The sequence below is a fragment of the Thalassophryne amazonica genome, chromosome 5 (assembly GCF_902500255.1).
Source record: "Thalassophryne amazonica chromosome 5, fThaAma1.1, whole genome shotgun sequence".
Taxonomy (NCBI): Eukaryota; Metazoa; Chordata; class Actinopteri; order Batrachoidiformes; family Batrachoididae; genus Thalassophryne; species Thalassophryne amazonica.
In genome coordinates, this window is record NC_047107.1 from 65,966,822 (window position 1) to 65,986,637 (window position 19,816).

Consider the following 19,816-nt stretch of genomic DNA (forward strand, 5'->3'; position numbering starts at 1 on the left):
AAAACAGTTAAATGTGGTCTATTAAACATTAGGTCTCTTTCTTCTAAGTCCCTGTTGGTAAATGATATAATAATTGATCAACGTATTGATTTATTCTGCCTAACAGAAACTTGGTTACAGCAGGATGAATATGTTAGTTTAAATGAGTCAACACCCCCGAGTCACACTAACTGTCAGAATGCTCGTAGCACGGGCCGGGGCGGAGGATTAGCAGCAATCTTCCATTCCAGCTTATTAATTAATCAAAAACCTAGACAGAGCTTTAATTCATTTGAAAGCTTGTCTCTTAGTCTTGTCCATCCAAATTGGAAGTCCCAAAAACCAGTTTTATTTGTTATTATCTATCGTCCACCTGGTCGTTACTGTGAGTTTCTCTGTGAATTTTCAGACCTTTTGTCTGACTTAGTGCTTAGCTCAGATAAGATAATTATAGTGGGCGATTTTAACATCCACACAGATGCTGAGAATGACAGCCTCAACACTGCATTTAATCTATTATTAGACTCTATCGGCTTGGCTCAAAAAGTAAATGAGTCCACCCACCACTTTAATCATATTTTAGATCTTGTTCTGACTTATGGTATGGAAATAGAAGACTTAACAGTATTCCCTGAAAACTCCCTTTTGTCTGATCATTTTTTAATAACATTTACATTTACCCTGATGGACTACCCTGCAGTGGGGAATAAGTTTCATTACACTAGAAGTCTTTCAGAAAGCGCTGTAACTAGGTTTAAGGATATGATTCCTTCTTTATGTTCTCTAATGTCATATACCAACACAGAGCAGAGTAGCTACCTAAACTCTGTAAGGGAGTTAGAGTATCTTGTCAATAGTTTTACATCCTCATTGAAGACAACTTTGGATGCTGTAGCTCCTCTGAAAAAGAGAGCTTTAAATCAAAAGTGTCTGACTCCGTGGTATAACTCACAAACTCGTAGCTTAAAGCAGATAACCCGTAAGTTGGAGAGGAAATGGCGTCTCACTAATTTAGAAGATCTTCACTTAGCCTGGAAAAAGAGTTTGTTGCTCTATAAGAAAGCCCTTCGTGAAGCTAGGACATCTTTCTGCTCATCACTAATTGAAGAAAATAAGAACAACCCCAGGTTTCTTTTCAGCACTGTAGCCAGGCTGACAAAGAGTCAGAGCTCTATTGAGCTGAGTATTCCATTAACTTTAACTAGTAATGACTTCATGACTTTCTTTGCTAACAAAATTTTGACTATTAGAGAAAAAATTACTCATAACCATCCCAAAGATGTATCGTTATCTTTGGCTGCTTTCAGTGATGCCGGTATTTGGTTAGACTCTTTCTCTCCGATTGTTCTGTCTGAGTTATTTTCATTAGTTACTTCATCCAAACCATCAACATGCTTATTAGACCCCATTCCTGCCAGGCTGCTCAAGGAAGTCCTACCATTATTTAATGCTTCAATCTTAAATATGATCAATCTATCTTTGTTAGTTGGTTATGTACCACAGGCCTTTAAGGTGGCAGTAATTAAACCATTACTTAAAAAGCCATCACTTGACCCAGCTATCTTAGCTAATTATAGGCCAATCTCCAACCTTCCTTTTCTCTCAAAGATTCTTGAGAGGGTAGTTGTAAAACAGCTAACTGATCACCTGCAGAGGAATGGTCTATTTGAAGAGTTTCAGTCAGGTTTTAGAATTCATCATAGTACAGAAACAGCATTAGTGAAGGTTACAAATGATCTTCTTATGGCTTCGGACAGTGGACTTATCTCTGTGCTTGTTCTGTTGGACCTCAGTGCTGCTTTTGATACTGTTGACCATAAAATTTTATTACAGAGATTAGAGCATGTCATAGGTATTAAAGGCATTGCGCTGCGGTGGTTTGAATCATATTTGTCTAATAGATTACAGTTTGTTCATGTAAATGGGGAATCTTCTTCACAGACTAAAGTTAATTATGGAGTTCCACAAGGTTCTGTGCTAGGACCAATTTTATTCACTTTATACATGCTTCCCTTGGGCAGTATTATTAGACGGTATTGCTTAAATTTTCATTGTTACGCAGATGATACCCAGCTTTATCTATCCATGAAGCCAGAGGATACGCACCAATTAGCTAAACTGCAGGATTGTCTTACAGACATAAAGACATGGATGACCTTTAATTTCCTGCTTTTAAACTCAGATAAAACTGAAGTTATTGTACTTGGCCCCACAAATCTTAGAAGCATGGTGTCTAACCAGATCGTTACTCTGGATGGCATTTCCCTGATCTCTAGTAATACTGTGAGAAATCTTGGAGTTATTTTTGATCAGGATATGTCATTCAAAGCGCATATTAAACAAATATGTAGGACTGCCTTTTTGCATTTACGCAATATCTCTAAAATCAGAAAGGTCTTGTCTCAGAGTGATGCTGAAAAACTAATTCATGCATTTGTTTCCTCTAGGCTGGACTATTGTAATTCATTATTATCAGGTTGTCCTAAAAGTTCCCTAAAAAGCCTTCAGTTGGTTCAGAATGCTGCAGCTAGAGTACTGACGGGGACTAGCAGGAGAGAGCATATCTCACCCGTGTTGGCCTCCCTTCATTGGCTTCCTGTTAATGCTAGAATAGAATTTAAAATTCTTCTTCTTACTTATAAGGTTTTGAATAATCAGGTCCCATCTTATCTTAGGGACCTCGTAGTACCATATTACCCCATTAGAGCGCTTCGCTCTCAGACTGCGGGCTTACTTGTAGTTCCTAGGGTTTGTAAGAGTAGAATGGGAGGCAGAGCCTTCAGCTTTCAGGCTCCTCTCCTGTGGAACCAGCTCCCAATTCAGATCAGGGAGACAGATACCCTCTCTACTTTTAAGATTAGGCTTAAAACTTTCCTTTTCGCTAAGGCTTATAGTTAGGGCTGGATCGGGTGACCCTGGACCATCCCTTGGTTATGTTGCTTTAGACGTAGACTGTGTTTCATAATTATTGTATGGCCTTGCCTTGCAATGTGGAGCGCCTTGGGGCAACTGTTTGTTGTGATTTGGCGCTATACAAGAAAAAAGTTGATTGAGTTGATTGATTGATTGCCTTACAATATAAAGCGCCTTGGGGCAACTGTTTGTTGTGATTTGGCGGTATATAAAAAAATTGATTGATTGATTGAATAAATGAATTAAAGAGTAAAAAGCGTTAAACAAAACTGTACCAGTATGCTAGCCATATGAAAGGGAAAATAAGTGCGTCTTAAGTCTGGACTTGAAAATCTCCACAGAATCTGACTGTTTTATTGACGCAGGGAGATCATTCCACAGAACAGGGGCATGATAAGAGAAAGCTGTGTGACCCGCAGACTTCTTATTCACCTTAGGGACACAAAGTAGTCCTGCACCCTGAGAACGTAAAGCCTGGGCCGGTACATGAGGTTTAATTAGGTCAGCTAGGTAGGGAGGTGCCATTCCATGAATAATTTTATAGGTTAGTAGCAGAACCTTAAAATCTGATCTCACTGGGACAGGAAACCAGTGAAGGGATGCCAAAATGGGTGTAATGTGGTAGTACTTTCTGCTTCGTGTCACAGTCTGGCTGCAGCATTTTGAACCAATTGGAGACCCCTAATGCTAGACTGCGGTAAACCAGAAAATAGAACATTGCAGTAGTCCAATCTAGAAGAGATAAATGCATGGATCAGGGTCTCAGCATCAGCCATAGACAGGATGGGACGAATCTTTGCTATATTTCACAGGTGGAAGAAAGCAGTCCTAGTAATATTTCTAATGTGGAGGCCAAAGGACAACGAAGGATCAAAAATGACCCCAAGGTTCCTCACTTTGTCAGTGTGATCTATGACACACGAGCCGAGGCTGATCGTTATTTGGTCAAATTGATGCAGATGTCTCACTGGACCAAGAACCATCATTTCAGTCTTATCAGTGTTTAAAAGTAGGAAGTTTCTAGACATCCAACTTCTCACTGCTGCAAGGCAATCTTCTAAGGATTTTATGTGAACGACATTACCAGCAGTTATTGGCATGTATAACTGAGTATCATCTGCATAGCAGTGAAAGGTAATCCCAAAATGCCGCAATATGTGCCCAAGGGGTGCTATATAAAGGGAGACAAATAGGGGGCCTAAGACAGACCCCTGTGGAACCCCAAATTTCATGTCACTAAGGTTAGAGGTACTGTTACTGTACAAAACACAGTGAGAATGACTGGTCAAGTATGACGTCAGCCATGCAAGGGCACTCCCAGTAATCCCAAAATGATTTTCCAGCCTATCATGTAGAATATGATGATCCACTGTATCAAATGCAGCACTGAGATCTAACAGCAACAGAACCGTAGTGGTGTCCGAATCCATTGTAAGCAGAAGATCATACACCACTTTAGTGAGAGCCGTCTCTGTGGAATATTTTCTAAAAGCAGACTGCAGTGGCTCAAAGAGATTATTCTCAGTAAGATAGTCTACGAGCTGCCGTGACACCACTTTTTCCAGAATTTTAGAGAAAAATTATAGATTTGATATTGGCTGATAGTTTTTCAATACACTAGGGTCAAGATTAGGTTTCTTAAGTAATGGTTTAATCACTGCAGATTTGAAACATTTAGGAACAGATCCAGAAGTTAAGGAAAGATTAATCATTTCCAGCACAGTCGGGCCAAGAGTGGGCCACAGGTCCTTAAACAAAATAGTTGGTATAGGATCAAATAAACAGGTTGTGCTTTTTGTTGACATTACGAGTTTTGTCACCATGCCTAGTGAGATACTATCAAATTCTTTAAATCTAGGTCATACCTCAGTAGTGGCGCCCACCTCAATAGCAGGGTGTAGTGGCTGGGTTAAGGCATGCCGGGATATGTTTAACCTGATGTCTTCTATTTTCTTCCCAAAGTAATCCAGGAAATCTTGTGCTGTAAAAGGAGAGCGAACTACAGGTGGTTGTCCATGCATAAGTGTTGCCACCGTGTCAAACAAGAACTTTGAGTTATGCTTGTTTTTATTGATTAAATCAGAGTAGTAGGTCCGCTTTGTAGCCAATAATGCATGCTTAGAGTCTAAAATAGCATCACGCCACGCAAGGTGAAATACTTCTAATTTTGAACTATGCCATTTCCGTTCTAGACCTCTTGCTTTATGCTTGAGGTCATGCAGATAATCATTGAACCAAGGTGACTGTGATTTGGGGGAGCATGGTTTTAACACAGGTGGTGCAATCATGTCGAGTGTAGTTTTGAGCACTGAGTTTAAACTATCCACAAGTCTGTCTACTGACTGGGTACTTGTCAGATGTGAAGCTAAGACATCAGGCAGTCTAGCTTCGAGTTCAGTCTTAGTTGAGGAGTTGATGCATTGCCGTAATGATATATAAGGTTGCTGTTCCACTAAACATGGGAGTGAAACTGTAAACTTAATAAGTGAGTGATCAGACACCACTGATGTAGGAGGCATGATGTCAATATTCATGACAGCAATACCATGTGCGAGAACGAGATCCAGGGTATTTCCACTAATGTGCGTCGAATCCCGAATGCATTGCCGAAATCCTAATGCATCCACAATTTCCATAAATAATTTGCAGAAGGGATCAGAAGGCTTATTTATATGAATGTTAAAGTCACCAATGATCAGAATGTTATCTACACTAGTTGACAAGTTAGAGATGAACACACCAAATTCATCTAAGAATTCAGAATATGGGCCAAGAGGCCTATATACAGTGACAAAGTAATACAACTGATTTTTATTCTTCTGACTTTGGCAATGTGTAATATCCTGAGCGGAGAATCAGATGCCCAAATGAGTTATATTTGTGACCCCCAACAGCTAATAAGCTAAACCTAGATTTATAAATAAGAGCAACACTCCTGCCTTAATTCGCATCACGAGGGACGTGACTAAATGTATATGCTGGTGGGCAGGCCTCATTTAAGGGGAGGACAGCTATAGGTTTAAGCCAGGTTTCACATAGCCCAATCATATCTAAGTGATGATCAATAATTAGATCATTGATCAACAATGATTTTGAGGACAGTGGTCTTATGTTAATGAGACCCAGTCTAAGGACCTCAGTGGGGTTGACGGTTGAACTGTTTGGGTTTAGGGGTGGTTCCAGAGTAGCATATATAAGATGCCTAGAAGTAGGTTTTGGTTTAAGACATTCCACGCGCGTTGTAGGTAGCAGACACAAAATCTTTGCTATTGCTGGAACAACCACTGGGCCATCCTCAATTTCAACATCATCCAATATAGTAATGGGTATTACGTTTGGAAAGCATATCCCTCTATGATTTTTATGGACACGACTATGGAAGCAGGCCACAGTCTCAACTTGTTGAAATTCCCTCCCTGGCAAATAAACTGCACTATCACCATAGTGGATTTTCTGCACTAAATTCCCCGCTAAACTAATGGATTCCACACCCACATTTGTCATAAGCCTTGCATGGTCTCTAATCACCTGCTCCATGGCCTGCTGTAGATTCCTAATGTTACCCTTCCTGTAGAGCTCTATCTATGTTCGCAGACAAGATGGCGGCACCTTCCCCAGTAGGGTGGAGGCCGTCCGGCATCAGCAAGCCACGGCGGCCCCAGAACGAAGGCCAGTTATCAATAAAGCTAAAGCCTTGCTGTCTACAAAACATATCTATTTTATATTTATTTATTTTATGTTTTGGCGTCCCTGCACTGGCTTCCAGTTGCTGCAAGATCGGATTTTAAAGTACTGTTATTAGTTTATAAAATTGTTCATGGACTTGCACCTCCCTATCTGGCTGAACTGGTAAGCCCCTATGTACCGGCTCGGGCCCTGCGTTCTCAGGGTGCAGGACTTCTGTGTGTTCCCAGGGTGAATAAAAAGTCTGCCGGTCACAGAACTTTCTGCTACCGTGCTCCAGCTCTGTGGAACGATCTCCTGGCACACATTCGGCAGTCTGATACTGTGGAGACTTTTAAGTCACGTTTAAAGACTCATTTGTTTTCCCTGTTTTATCATTAGTGTTATGATGTGTTTTTATTCTTGTATTCTTTTATGGTCATCTTTTTATTGTTATTTACATTTTTAATTCAGTTTTTTTGTTGTTGTTTATGTTGTGTGAAGCGCCTTGAGACGAGTTCGTCGTGAATTGGCGCTATATAAATTAATACATTTGAATTTGAATTTATGTTTTTCTTTATTCGTGTATTGACCCCTGGCATACCTTTGTACTTTGTGTAATTGTTAAACTTCAGTAAAAAAACAAAAAAAAACAAAGACAAAAATACATAAATACGTTTTCCCTTGCTTGTCTTGTAAATTCCAATAAAGTTTGTTTAAAAAAGTAAAAAAAAGTTTTTTCTTATTCCGTATGCAATATTATGTCGCAGACACATAAGAAATGTCACTGTGACAATGGTATTAACACTAACCCCCATATTTAGTTTGCTTAACTACTCAGGTGCCTTGAAAATGGAAAGAAGGTGCATAAAAATAGTATACAAATAATGAATGTTTATGAGTTCAATGGTACGAATATTTGATAAGGTGAAAGCTGGAACATACCAGTCAAAGAGGAGAGCCAAATTAAATATTTGTTCCTTTGAAAGAATGTAAAAACATTATTTGTTTTCTATAATGGCTAAAATAGATCCTTGTCATTTGATATTTTATTAATTTATAAACAACAGAAAAGGGAGTTACATTTTGGTGTTCCACTGCTGCTAAAGTCTAACATGAAATTTAAATAGGAGTCCAAATTGTGACATGTATGTTGTGAAAGTGTCGTGACACGGACCCACAACAGGGGGCGTTAATGAACGGACAATGGATAAGCCAAAAGTAACAATTTAATGTTGTGAATCGCACAACGACGTACAGACAATAACAATATGGTGGACTGTCAATTATACACCAGGTGACGTGTGGGCAGGCTCGACGATAGAAGACGCCTGGCGAGAGAAGAGCCGGATCCCACACAGCTTCCACCACCAACGGAGCTGAAGAACACCGGAGCCGCCAAGCCCTGCGCCCCAGGTGGCCGCTGTCTTCAGCAGTCAGACCCGGTACTGCTGGCAGAGAACAGAGACAGTCCTGATAAGTGTGAGTTCGCACACTCAGTAATCCCACAGTCTGTATTCAGTTAGGAGGGATCACCTCCACCTCCAATCACTCACTCGTGCAGCTCCTGTCTAACCACTTATCTGGTTGGAGTGTGAAGCGAAGCCGTCGCTGATCACACTTTACGCCAATCCCACAGATAAGGAAACGCCACAGGAAAACGGCTGCAAAGAAGTTCAGATTATTACTCAATGTTTTAAGTCAGCAGAGAAAATTACCTGAATGGTAGCTGATTTCTCAGCGTGGAGGTGGAGTTGCAGTCCGGCCTTTATGGTGGTGGTGATGAGTAGTGGATGAGTGACAGCTGGTATGGATGATGGGTGACAGCTGTCACTCCCGGTCGCTCCCACGCCCTCTCGTGCTTGAAGCCCGCACTTCAAGCAGGGCGCCATCTTGTGGTGGTGGGCCAGCAGTACCTCCTCTTCAGCGGCCCACACAACAATGTAGCTCTTCATGCCTCCAGACAGCTTACAGCAGAGTGGATTTTGTGTGTGTGTGTGTGTGACTTCGAACAGGATAATTAAAAAATGGTTGAACACATCTTCTCCAAACTTGGTGGAAATATTACTTGAACACATACTTCAGGTGATTAACTTTTGGAGAGGTTCAGATAAAGCTCAAGTTCAAGGACAACAAAAACGGTGTGAAAAAAATATTTTCTGCTGTATCTCCGCAACTAATAGGGTTAGAGTGATTGGTATAAGTGATGTCACATTGAACTCAAATGGAAGTCATAAAATGATGTCATGTTTGTCCAAAAATCAAATAATTCATTCTCTTTGAGGTTACCATGTTACCTGCATATAAATGTTTAGGTTTGGGAGTGTGAGAGAAACAAATGATCACCACAGGTTTTTGTCATCAAAACACTGTGCACACACAAAAGCTTGCATGTAGTACTAACATAAACTCCTGGACTGGTATATCCCATTGTGCAGAGCATGCAGGGTTTGCATCAGCCCTCTGATGCCTTTCATTTCTGACTGGACTGCTGGTATAGGCTCCAGCACCCACTTGACGTGGCCCTTTAAGGGAATAAGCAGGTTTAGAGAATGGATGGATGAAATTTCTAACTGGTTAATGTGATATTGTTGCAGAACTTTTTGAATTCAAGCTCAAAGTCTGCACTTCATTCACATCTTGATTGTTTCATTTGAGTTCTGTTTCTGTGGTGTACAGACACAACATTACAAAAATTGTGCCACTGGCCAAATACTTATGGACCTGACTGCATGTTCCAGCAACGCCTCATCTCATCAAAGCAATGTTTGCTGCTGAGCCACAGATAATCTGCATCTATAACAGAATGAATCATGTTTTTCCATTTTGATTTTTTTTTTTTTTTTGGATACACAGGTTTTCCAGTGAGTACTGACAACTTCAAGCATGAATCCAAGTTTAACATGTGTGGCAGGAAAGTCTCAGCGCTTCAGCGAGACTTCATCTGTCCATCATTACTCCCATGTCCAGTGCAGCAGCGTGGTCTCATCCCCAGTTTGTCGTGACGGTGCAGATGGCAAAGTGTCCAGACAGGAAGCTGCACAGTTTCTCAGTGAGGCAGACAAGCTCAAGAGACAGTAAGTTGATTTTTGTTTATCTAATTTTTTTGGTTTTTGCTTCCTCGCAGAGATGTCATTTTCTTTGTAGTAATTTTGGGTGTAATAGTGTATTAGTTCAGGTCAGCACATTATCTTAGTGTTTAGAACTGTTGCCTCACAGTAAGAAGGTTCCAGGGTTGCCTCCGACCTGGTCCTTTCTGTGTGGAGTTTGCATGTTCTCTCTGTGTTTGTGTGGGTTCCCTCCAAGTGCTCCGGCTTCCTCCTGCTTCCAAAGACGTGCAAGTCACGTGAATTGGTGACTCTAAATTGACCGTAGATGTGAATGTGTTTGTGTCAGCCCTGTGATACACTGCCGTCCTGTCCAGGGTGTACCACTCCTCTCGCCCAATGACCACTGGGATAAGCTCCAGCACTCCATGACTCTTACCTGGAATAAGCTGGTTAATAAATGGAGGGATGGATGTATTTAGTTTAGTTCAGAATTGTTTCAGCAGCACAAAATGTCACATTTTGCTCCACACGTTCAGTAAGTCCTTTTGGGTTCTCCCATGTTTTCATTCAGGGTCGCCACAGCAGATCCAAGATGGATCTGCATGTTGACTTCCCTTACCAAAAAATAGTACTGATAAGTATATAAAAAGTAAACTGGAAGTATACTTGAAACATACTTGCATGTACTACTTTTTGGTAAGGGTTGGCACAAGTTTTACGCCCTTCCTGATGCAACTCCATATTACACAGAGAATGGACAGAGGTGGTCTTGAACTGGGAAGCTTATGATCGAGAAACAAGCGCTAACTTCATTTGTACTGTCTGTATTGTTTTTTGAAATGCTAACATAGTACTGTAAATTTGTTTTCTAATTGTAAAAAATGCAGAGGAAAAATACCACTTAGGCAGTAAAATATCTTTTAAAAATTTAACTGATATTTTTATGTGAACAAAAATTTATTCTGTTCTTCCTTCAAGTGCAGTAAAATACATTTGTTGAAGGTTATAAATAGCGATGAAAGCAGATCACGGCGAATCCATCAGACAGCATCTTCACTTTCATTCTAGTGCCTGAAATATTCCAATAAATGTCAAAACATAATTGAAATGCCGTGCCTGTTTGCAAGGATGTGGACTCTTGGTTTACTTTAAAAATGTTCAATTGACTGTTGCGCCTTCTTAATGAACCCTTGATCTTTAAGACATTAACATTGGGAATAATTGGTCACTATGACACGGGACTGTTTGAGTGCCTGGGTGCTTAGTTCCATCATTTTTTTTTTTTAAACAACACATCAAATCTAGGCTTGCAACTCAGATGTACGAGGTCTGTTAGAAAAGTAACAGACCTTTTTATTTTTTGCAATAACCTTATGGATTTGAATCACTTGTGATTGCATCAGCCAAGCTTGAACCTTCGTGCGCATGCGTGAGTTTTTTCACGCCTGTCGGTTGCGTCATTCGCCTGTGAGCAGGCTTTGAGTGAGCGCTGGTCCTCTCCCCTCGCCGGATTTTCATTGTGAAGGAAACGTCTGAACGGCTGGAGCAGCGGTGCATCAAATTTTTCCAGAAACTGTGAGAGACAGCCAGGTGGAAACGATTCGGAAAATTCAGATGGCTTTCGGTGAAGATCTTATGGGGATCACACAGATTAAGGAGCATTACAACCGGATTAAAGATGGCCCACAATGGCGGATGGCGCGCCGCGCTCAGAGCGGTGATCGACAGGCTGAACGACCAGATCATTTCCAAACTGAATGCTGTGTTGATCCGGGACGTCGTCTGACTAGCAGAAACATGGCAAGAGAGGTGCACATAGCACTTTTCCTGCACATTCCACTGTTAAGAGATTTTGTAATGAAAGACGTGCGGCGGAATTTGCGCGTCAGGACGGAGCCGCTCATGGCGCGGAACGAAAGCACCTCCGTGTTGGTCTCACAGGACATGCCCAGCTCTTAGACAATTTCTCGGATACTCACTCGACTGAAAAGCCACCCAAAGCCGTCTGAATATTCCGAATGGTGGAAGAGCTGGGCATGTCCCGTGAGACTTCCAACACGGAGGTGCTTTTGTTCCGCACCATGAGCGGCTCCGTCCTGACACGCAAATTCCGCCGCACGTCTTTCATTACAAAATCTCCTTTAACAGTGGAATGTGCAGGAAAAGTGCTATGTGCACCTCTCTTGCCATTTCTCTGCTAGTCAGACAATGTCCCGGATCAACACAGCATTCAGTTTGGAAATGATCTGGTCGTTTCAGCCTGTCGATCGCCGCTCAGAGCGCGGCGCGCCATCCGCCATTGTGGGCCGTCTTTAATCCAGTTGTAATGCTCCTTAATCTGTGTGATGCCCATAAGATCTTCACCGAAAGCCATCTGAATTTTCCAAATCGTTTCCACCTGGCTGTCTCTCACAGTTTCTGAAAAAACTTTGATTTAGCAAAGCGGCAGTCGCTCCGCCATTTTCCTGACAATGAAAATCCGCCGAGGGGGCTGAACCACTCCTTCCACAAGGCGTGCTCACAGGCGAATGACACAACCGACAGGCGTGAAAAAACTCACGCATGCACACGAAGGTTCAAGCTTGGCTGATGCAAGCGCACGTGATTCAAATCCATAAGGTTATTGCAAAAAATAAAAAGGTCCGTTACTTTTCTAACAGACCTCGTACCTTCTACCAAATTGCAGCTGAACTTTCAGGTCTTCTTTTTAGGAAAACCCTTCTCTGTACCACTTCATATAACTGGTGATAGAAAATGCAAAATGTGTGCTATGCACAGTTTCTCCAATCACAGCTATAGAAGGCTACAACTTCTTACAGGTTGTCTGGGTGTCTTGGTGGCTTTCCTGACTCTTCTTCTTCTTGCACAATCACTCACTCAGTTTTTGAGAACTGTCTGCTTCTCACAGATTTACCGTAGAGTGACGTACTGTTTGTATTTCTTCATAACTGATGTAATAAACTGATGTAAATAAGATGAGATGAGATATACTTTATTGATCTCACAGTGGAGAAATTATGTTTAAATAAAGTCTAAGACATATTCATTGACTTGGAAATGTTCATGTATCCAATCCCTGACATGTCTGAAGAAAACTGGCAATAAGGTATTATACCAAAGTGTTCCATTACGTATGCAACTCATCATCTTGGCTTTTATATTTTTAATTAATTTATATCAAGTTATAGAGATTTGCTTTCAGTTTGAGTTTAAAGAAGATAATTTTAGAAAATTTTATTTTTGTGTATTTTTTTGTATTTGGAATGGCATAAACAAATTAAAATGTGTGAAATACCACTGTTCCAGTACTTTTGGAGGGCACTGTATGTATAAATCAAAATGAATTGAGCACAAGTTTCTTGTTTTTGTTCTATTTAATGTGTTGAATCAAATCATATAATTTCAACATTGTGTTCTCTACTATGTGTACACACTGTGTCTTTAATGTAATGCACCAAATTTGCCTATATTTTTCTCTCTTCCTCTTGCCAGGATTGAAAAGTTGGAGAAAGACAGAACACTTCAGTGGCGAAAGAATGGTTGCACAGATGTGTCCGGAGAACTGGACGAGTATGAAAACGTTTTGGAGGCCGAAAGAAATGTGGAAAGTGTGTTTTTCACTAATACATAAAACCACAGATTAATTTTTCTCTTTGACATTCTGGCATATTCAAAATGGCATCAAAACTGGCAAATTTTTCCAAATCATTGATGTTATTGCAGCAGAGCATTGTTAAAGAACCATACCATCCATTTTGTTGCTTGAGCTAAATATATAAATTAACACACGTGTTGTGCGTCTGTCAGCTATTTCCCAAAAGTTCCAACAGGAATGTAAAAGTTAAAAACATTTTTCCAACCTGTTGTGGTGTCAGATTATTCTAGTGCTTGCTGATACTTGAAACTATTTTGGGATATGAAATCTACCACAAACAAGCAAACAAACAAACAAAAATAAAAGAATTACAGAAATAGAAACATGAATCATAATTTCCACCATGGATACAGAGATTTTGAACAGAAAGGAAAGAGATAGTAGATTGATCATTTTTATAGTGAATCAGTATTTGCTTTTCTTTCATGTTCAACGTGTTCCTCTTATTTAATCAAACAATACTTCATCATCATAAATGATTGTCATCGTTAACATGCTTTACATACCCCTTCCTCATTTCTGAACCTCTCATAAATAGTTTCATGTATCTTTTTAACAGTCTGAAATTCTTACTTTTATTTCTTCCCCAGTCTATTCCACAAAAGGTACCCCATAAAACATTTGTGTGTGAGTAATGATGCTTCAGATCAAATGTGAAGCTTAAGTTATATTTAATATTTAAAATATATTTAATATTTATTTACATCGCCCCTTGGTCACATAAGCTACAAGGGACAGAGGAAAAAGTGACCAGCGGTCATTCATTTTCAATAGACCATTGTTACATTCTCAGTAGTACATAAATCTTCCGTGACTACACGTGAACTCCCACCTCCGCTGTCGGCTTGGGGAATGTTAAGTGTCTATTCGTCCAAAACAAGTATGAGGAGCGGCTCTCGCACTTTATTCCACAGGGCGGTGTTGTACTATGATCGTCCATTAGCTAAAAAAGTGCTACAAAGCAGGATGATACTGCTCATTCCAGCTTGCCTCCTAACAGGCTGGTTTATCAAGTACAGTCCTGCCAATCCACCCAAAAATGAAAGTAAAGCACTGCGCCATTGGCCAGATGTTCCACGGCTTACAGTGCGTTTTTTTTTTTTTTTTATGTTTCTGTTTTCAATTTCAATTTATTTTGATTTATATAGCACCAAATCACAACAAAGGTGCCTCAAGGCACTTCACACAAGTAAGGTCTAACCTTACCAACCCCCAGAGCAAGCACACAGGTGACAGTGGTAAGGAAAAACTCCCTCTGATGATTTTAGGAAGAACTCTCAAGCAGACCAGACTCAAAGGGTTGACCCTCTGCTTGGGCCATGCTACTGACACAATTTACAAAACACATATACAGGAAATGTTGCCATGCACAGGACAGGAGGGTTACAGAAACAGACACCACACCCATCTCTGGATGGAGCCGCACCTCAGAGAGAACAAAACAGAATCGGGCATCAGAAAGACAACAAATACAGTATAATTTGTCAGCATTAAGCAACAAGAAAAACAAAAGAAATACTAAGGTGATTTTTCTAAACGCATGAAAAATACTGAGTTGGTGTTTTGTTTTCGTGATGACTTGAGCAGTATACTTTTAGTGTTTTTGAGTAATGACTGCCTGTTGCATTTTTATAACGTTCTGCAGTGTCCCTGCCAAGGCTTTGATGGAAAAGCCGTTTTTCCAACTTTCCTCCCAAACACAGCTATCATTTGTGCAAAGCATGTTTGAATGAAGACATTAAGTGTAGTTTCACACAAGCTATTTTTATTGTAATACTGAATGATTTTATTAATAAAGCCCTGACAAAAATATGTGCACAGTGTGTGCAGATTACAGCTGACGGTGCCAATGGTATCTACTAAATATTGTGCTATTCTGATTGCCACATTTAGGACACATTTAAGAACCTTTGTCCACCTTTATTTGGGCAAGTTGCAGGCATTTGTGACTGTTATCCATAGATTCAGCCATGTCCGTGTCGTTACATGGACATATATTTACTAAGACTAATTGCACAGTTGATAGTGGGTGGTAATGACACAGACAGCAGTTTGTAAATGAGGATTTTATGCATGTTAATGGCCGCAAGCACAGACAACTGTGTGCACAGTTGTTCACCAGCAGAACACAGCACAATTATTCACCAGTTTGCTTAAATACTGTGGATGGAACAATAATTAAACATCTGACATTTTTTCTTGTAACAGGCAGCACATTATTATGTTCACGCATTGTGCATCCTGTACGCACAGCTTTGATGTCCTACTCAGACTCCGATATGTTGATGTGTGTGGTGTCCGCCTATTCAGATAGTCTGTCAAGCGCAATAAGTTAACGCCTAGGTTTCAAACATACAAAATAGAGATGCTGTATGCACCCGCTGAATTTCATTTGACCATTTTATTTTGTGTTGTGTGTACAAGTTCCCTCCCAGAATTCAGGTAGACAAGCCCCAAAATGCATTTCATTAAAATAAACACATTAAATGGACAGTACATACAGTAGTGTTCAGAATAATAGTAGTGCTATGTGACTAAAAAGATTAATCCAGGTTTTATTGTTACATGGGAAACAAGATACCAGTAGATTCAGTAGATTCTCACAAATCCAACAAGACCAAGCATTCATGATATGCACAGTCTTAAGGCTATGAAATTGGGCTATTAGTAAAAAAAAAAAAAAAAAAAAAGTAGAAAAGGGGGTGTTCATAATAATAGTAGCATCTGCAGTTGACGGTACAAACTCAAAACTGTTATGTTCAACCTGCTTTTTTAGCAATCCTGTAAATTACTAAACTAGTATTTAGTTCACATCTGCGAGGCATTAATTTTGTTGGTTTGGAACCAAGATTTTGCTCGTTTACTAGTGTGCTTGGGGTCATTGTCTTGTTGAAACACCCATTTCAAGGGCATGTCCTCTTCAGCATAAGGCAACATGACGTCTTCAAGTATTTTGACATATGCAAACTGATCCATGATACCTGGTATGCGATATACTGTATAGGCCCAACACCATAGAACAGGGGTGGCCAAGTTCGGTCCTCGAGAGCCACATTCCTGACACTCTTAGTTGTCTCCCTGCTCCAACACACCTGAATCCAATGAAAGGCTCATTAAAGGTCTGCTAACGAGTCTTTCATTGGATTCAGGTGTGTTGAAGCAGGGAGACAACTAAGAGTGTCAGGAATGTGGCTCTCAAGGACCGAACTTGTCCACCCCTGCCATAGTAGGAGAAACATGCCCATATCATGATGTTTGCTGTTGTGTGGGCCGCTGAAGAGGAGGTACTGCTGGCCCACCACCACCAGAGGGCGCACTGCCTGGAGTGCGGGCTCCAGGCACCAGAGGGCGCTGCCGCCTAACAGGAGCAGCCAGGGTGACAGCTGACGCTCATCATCCTTGACAGCTGTCACCACTCAACAGGATCAGCATTGGTATATCAGCCAGACGACATCTCCACCTCTTTGCCGAGATATCGTTCTACCTTGAAGGTAACGTACCTCAGCTGGTTGTGAGATAATAACCCTTTGTTGCTTGAGCGTTTTTTGTGAACTCTTTATTCGACGAGAGGAGGAGGTGGTTTTCCACCGTACGTATTGCTGGGTGCACACGCACCCACTTCTAACTGTGTTTGCTCCTCGCCAGCAGTACCAGATCCGACACGCGGAGGCAGTGGCCACCTGGGAGTTCGGGACTTGGCGGCTCCGGTATTCCCGGGGTTCGGTGGTGGAGGAAATCGTGTGGTTCCGGTTCGACTTCGGACTGATGTCTCCTATCTTCGAGCCTGCCCACATGACATCTTGTATTTGACTCACTATTGTAATCTGTTTTTGTGCATTTTCACAACAGTAAAGTGTTGTATTTGGCTTTATCCATTGTCCGTTCAATGGCGCCCCCTGTTGTGGGTCCGTGCTCCTACACTTTCCCCAACAGCTTGCACCACCATGCTTCACTGTCTTCACTGTGAACTGTGGCTTGAGTTCAGAGTTTGGGGGTCAACTCACAAACTGTCTGTGGCCCTTGGACCCAAAAAGAACAATTTTACTCTCATCAGTCCACAAAATATTCCTCCATTTCTCTTTAGGCCAGTTGATGTGTTCTTTGGCAAATTGTAACCTCTTCTGCACGTCTTTTATTTAACAGAGAGACTTTGCAGGGATTCTTGCAAATAAATTAGCTTCCACAGGCATCTTCTAACTGTCACAGCACTTACAGGTAACTCCAGACTGTCTTTGATCATCCTGGAGCTGATCAATGGGTGAACCATTGCCATTCTGGTTATTCTTCTATTCATTTTGATGGTTGTTTTCCATTTTCTTCCATGCGTCTGTTTCTTTTTTTTTTTTTTTTTGTCCATTTTAAAGCATTGGAGATCATTGTAGATGAACAGCCTATAATTTTTTGCACCTGTGTATAAATTTTCCCCTTTCCAATCAACCTTTTAATCAAACTACGCTGTTCTTCTGAACAATGTCTTGAATGTCCCATTTTCCTCAGGCTTTCAAAGAGAAAAGCATGTTCAACAGGTGCTGGCTTCATCCTTAAATAGGGGACACCTGATTCACACCTGTTTGTTCCACAAAATTGACGAACTCACTGACTGAATGCCACACTACTATTATTGTGAACACCCCCTTTTCTACTTTTTTTACTACTACTACTTTTTTTCTACTAATAGCTCAATTTCATAGCCTTAAGAGTGTGCATATCATGAATGCTTGGTCTTGTTGGATTTGTGAGAATCTACTGAATCTACTGGTACCTTGTTTCCCATGTAACAATTAGAAATATACTCAAAACTTGGATTAATCTTTTTAGTCACATAGCACTACTATTATTCTGAACACTACTGTACTATTTTGTGCCTTTGAAAGATGCACTCTTAGGTGCACACTGTTAATAAATCAGCATGCAATTTTTAACGAGTGCTTTGGTATTTGCACACATTTGAATATGTAAACCTTTAGTAAATCAGGCCCTAAAAGTTATGCATATGTTGTGCAGAAATGACAAAATGGTGTGTATTGTCAGAGAAATCATGTCTTCTAAATGCTCAAATCATTGTACTTAAAAACATAGTTTGTGGTTGGGATCCTTTGTGGTTTGGTGTTAGTGTTGCATTTTATTTTAAAGCAAATTTGAACATTTGAGCACAACATAACTCCAGTAATGGAGTCCTGATTAGATCGATCCTTCACCTTATTGTTTTCTAAGGAGTACATATGCTTTTGTGCTGTCAGTTGCAATAAAATTACAGGTGTTTGCTGTTGATCTCTGCAGTGCCCAACCTCTTTTTAAACCCTTTCTTCATCCCATTTCTCTCACATGTGCTTGAGCTCATTAACAGAGTTTTAAATAAGAATTTAAAAAATCATCACTTTTATGTTTTCCTTTTAGAGTTTAATTACCAAAAGCAACTTGTGAAGATTCAGAATGGCGTGAAGAAATTTCAGAGGCAGCTAATAGATGTGAAGCCGACTCCTGAGTGTAAGTACAGTCACAACATTTAAGCTTAAAGCAGCTGTGTGTATTTGATGCATGTGGAAAGTTGTTCATGTTCATTTTAGGCGGTGCATGTTTGAGTAATTCTGTGTTGGCATTAAACTAAAAACCTGCTTGGTGTTTCAGTGATTGAGAGACTGAAGGAAATAATGACAGAGGTGGCAAATTTAATCAGCACATTCAAAGAAGAGCAGCGCTCACGGTAAACAACAACTTCATACTAAAATTAGACGTGCTACCCTGAAAAACAAAAAGAAGACCATGAATATTGTGATCAAGCACAGTTCATGAGCCCTGTGACAAATACTTTGCACATATCACTAACTCTGCCAAGGAGGTCGTGTCTTCACTGGCTTGTCTTTCTGTTAACAGGATAACAGTATAAGTTAAAAAAGAAATGAACAGATTTCATTGAAATTTGGTTAGCGGATAGATAATATTCCAGAAAATAAGTGTTACAATTTTTGGGGTGATTCGGAATATATTCTGGAACTGTGATCCAGAATTTTTTTTTTTTAGCACATAGTAACATTTAACTGGAGAAGTTGTGAGGATGTTGATTAAATTTGGTGAGCACATGGTTAATGTCATAGTAAATGAGGGGTTTTATTTTGAATATATTTTGACTCCAGGAACCAGAAGACAATATATATATGAACTTCAGTAACATTTTGTAAGCAGATGAATGATGTCCCAGGAAATAATTTATGCCATTTTTGAGTCAATTCAGGACATGTTCTGGATGCAAGATCCAGAAGAATGTTATGCACAGCAACATTGAACTCAAAAAGTTATGAATGGATCTGGATGAAATTTTATGAGCATATCGATAAATTCTGTGGAAAATAATTGATATATTTGTTGTATGTGTATTCAGTTCAATCAGTTTATTTCAAACACAAGGTTCATAGAATATTATATAATGTAATGCTAAAATACCCTCAGCCGTATGAGCATTGTGTTCTTTATAATTTTCAGTTTAATTCATTATTAAGATCCTATTGTCTTACAATTTGTATATGTTCAATAAAGCCCCTCTATCTATCAATCACGC

At 40.2% G+C, this 19,816-nt stretch overlaps 1 protein-coding gene across 1 annotated transcript in view; it reads left to right on the forward strand.

Annotated features, from left to right (window-relative positions):
• Positions 1-19,816, forward strand: part of LOC117510669 (coiled-coil domain-containing protein 112) — a 44,760-nt gene that overhangs the window by 3,164 nt on the left and 21,780 nt on the right. Inside the window, exons 2-5 of the mRNA XM_034170473.1 lie at positions 9,412-9,632; positions 13,098-13,213; positions 18,658-18,747; positions 18,889-18,964. Of these exons, the coding sequence (XP_034026364.1) occupies positions 9,442-9,632; positions 13,098-13,213; positions 18,658-18,747; positions 18,889-18,964 (473 nt within the window). The 5' untranslated portion in view covers positions 9,412-9,441. The remainder of the gene's footprint in view (positions 1-9,411; positions 9,633-13,097; positions 13,214-18,657; positions 18,748-18,888; positions 18,965-19,816) is intronic.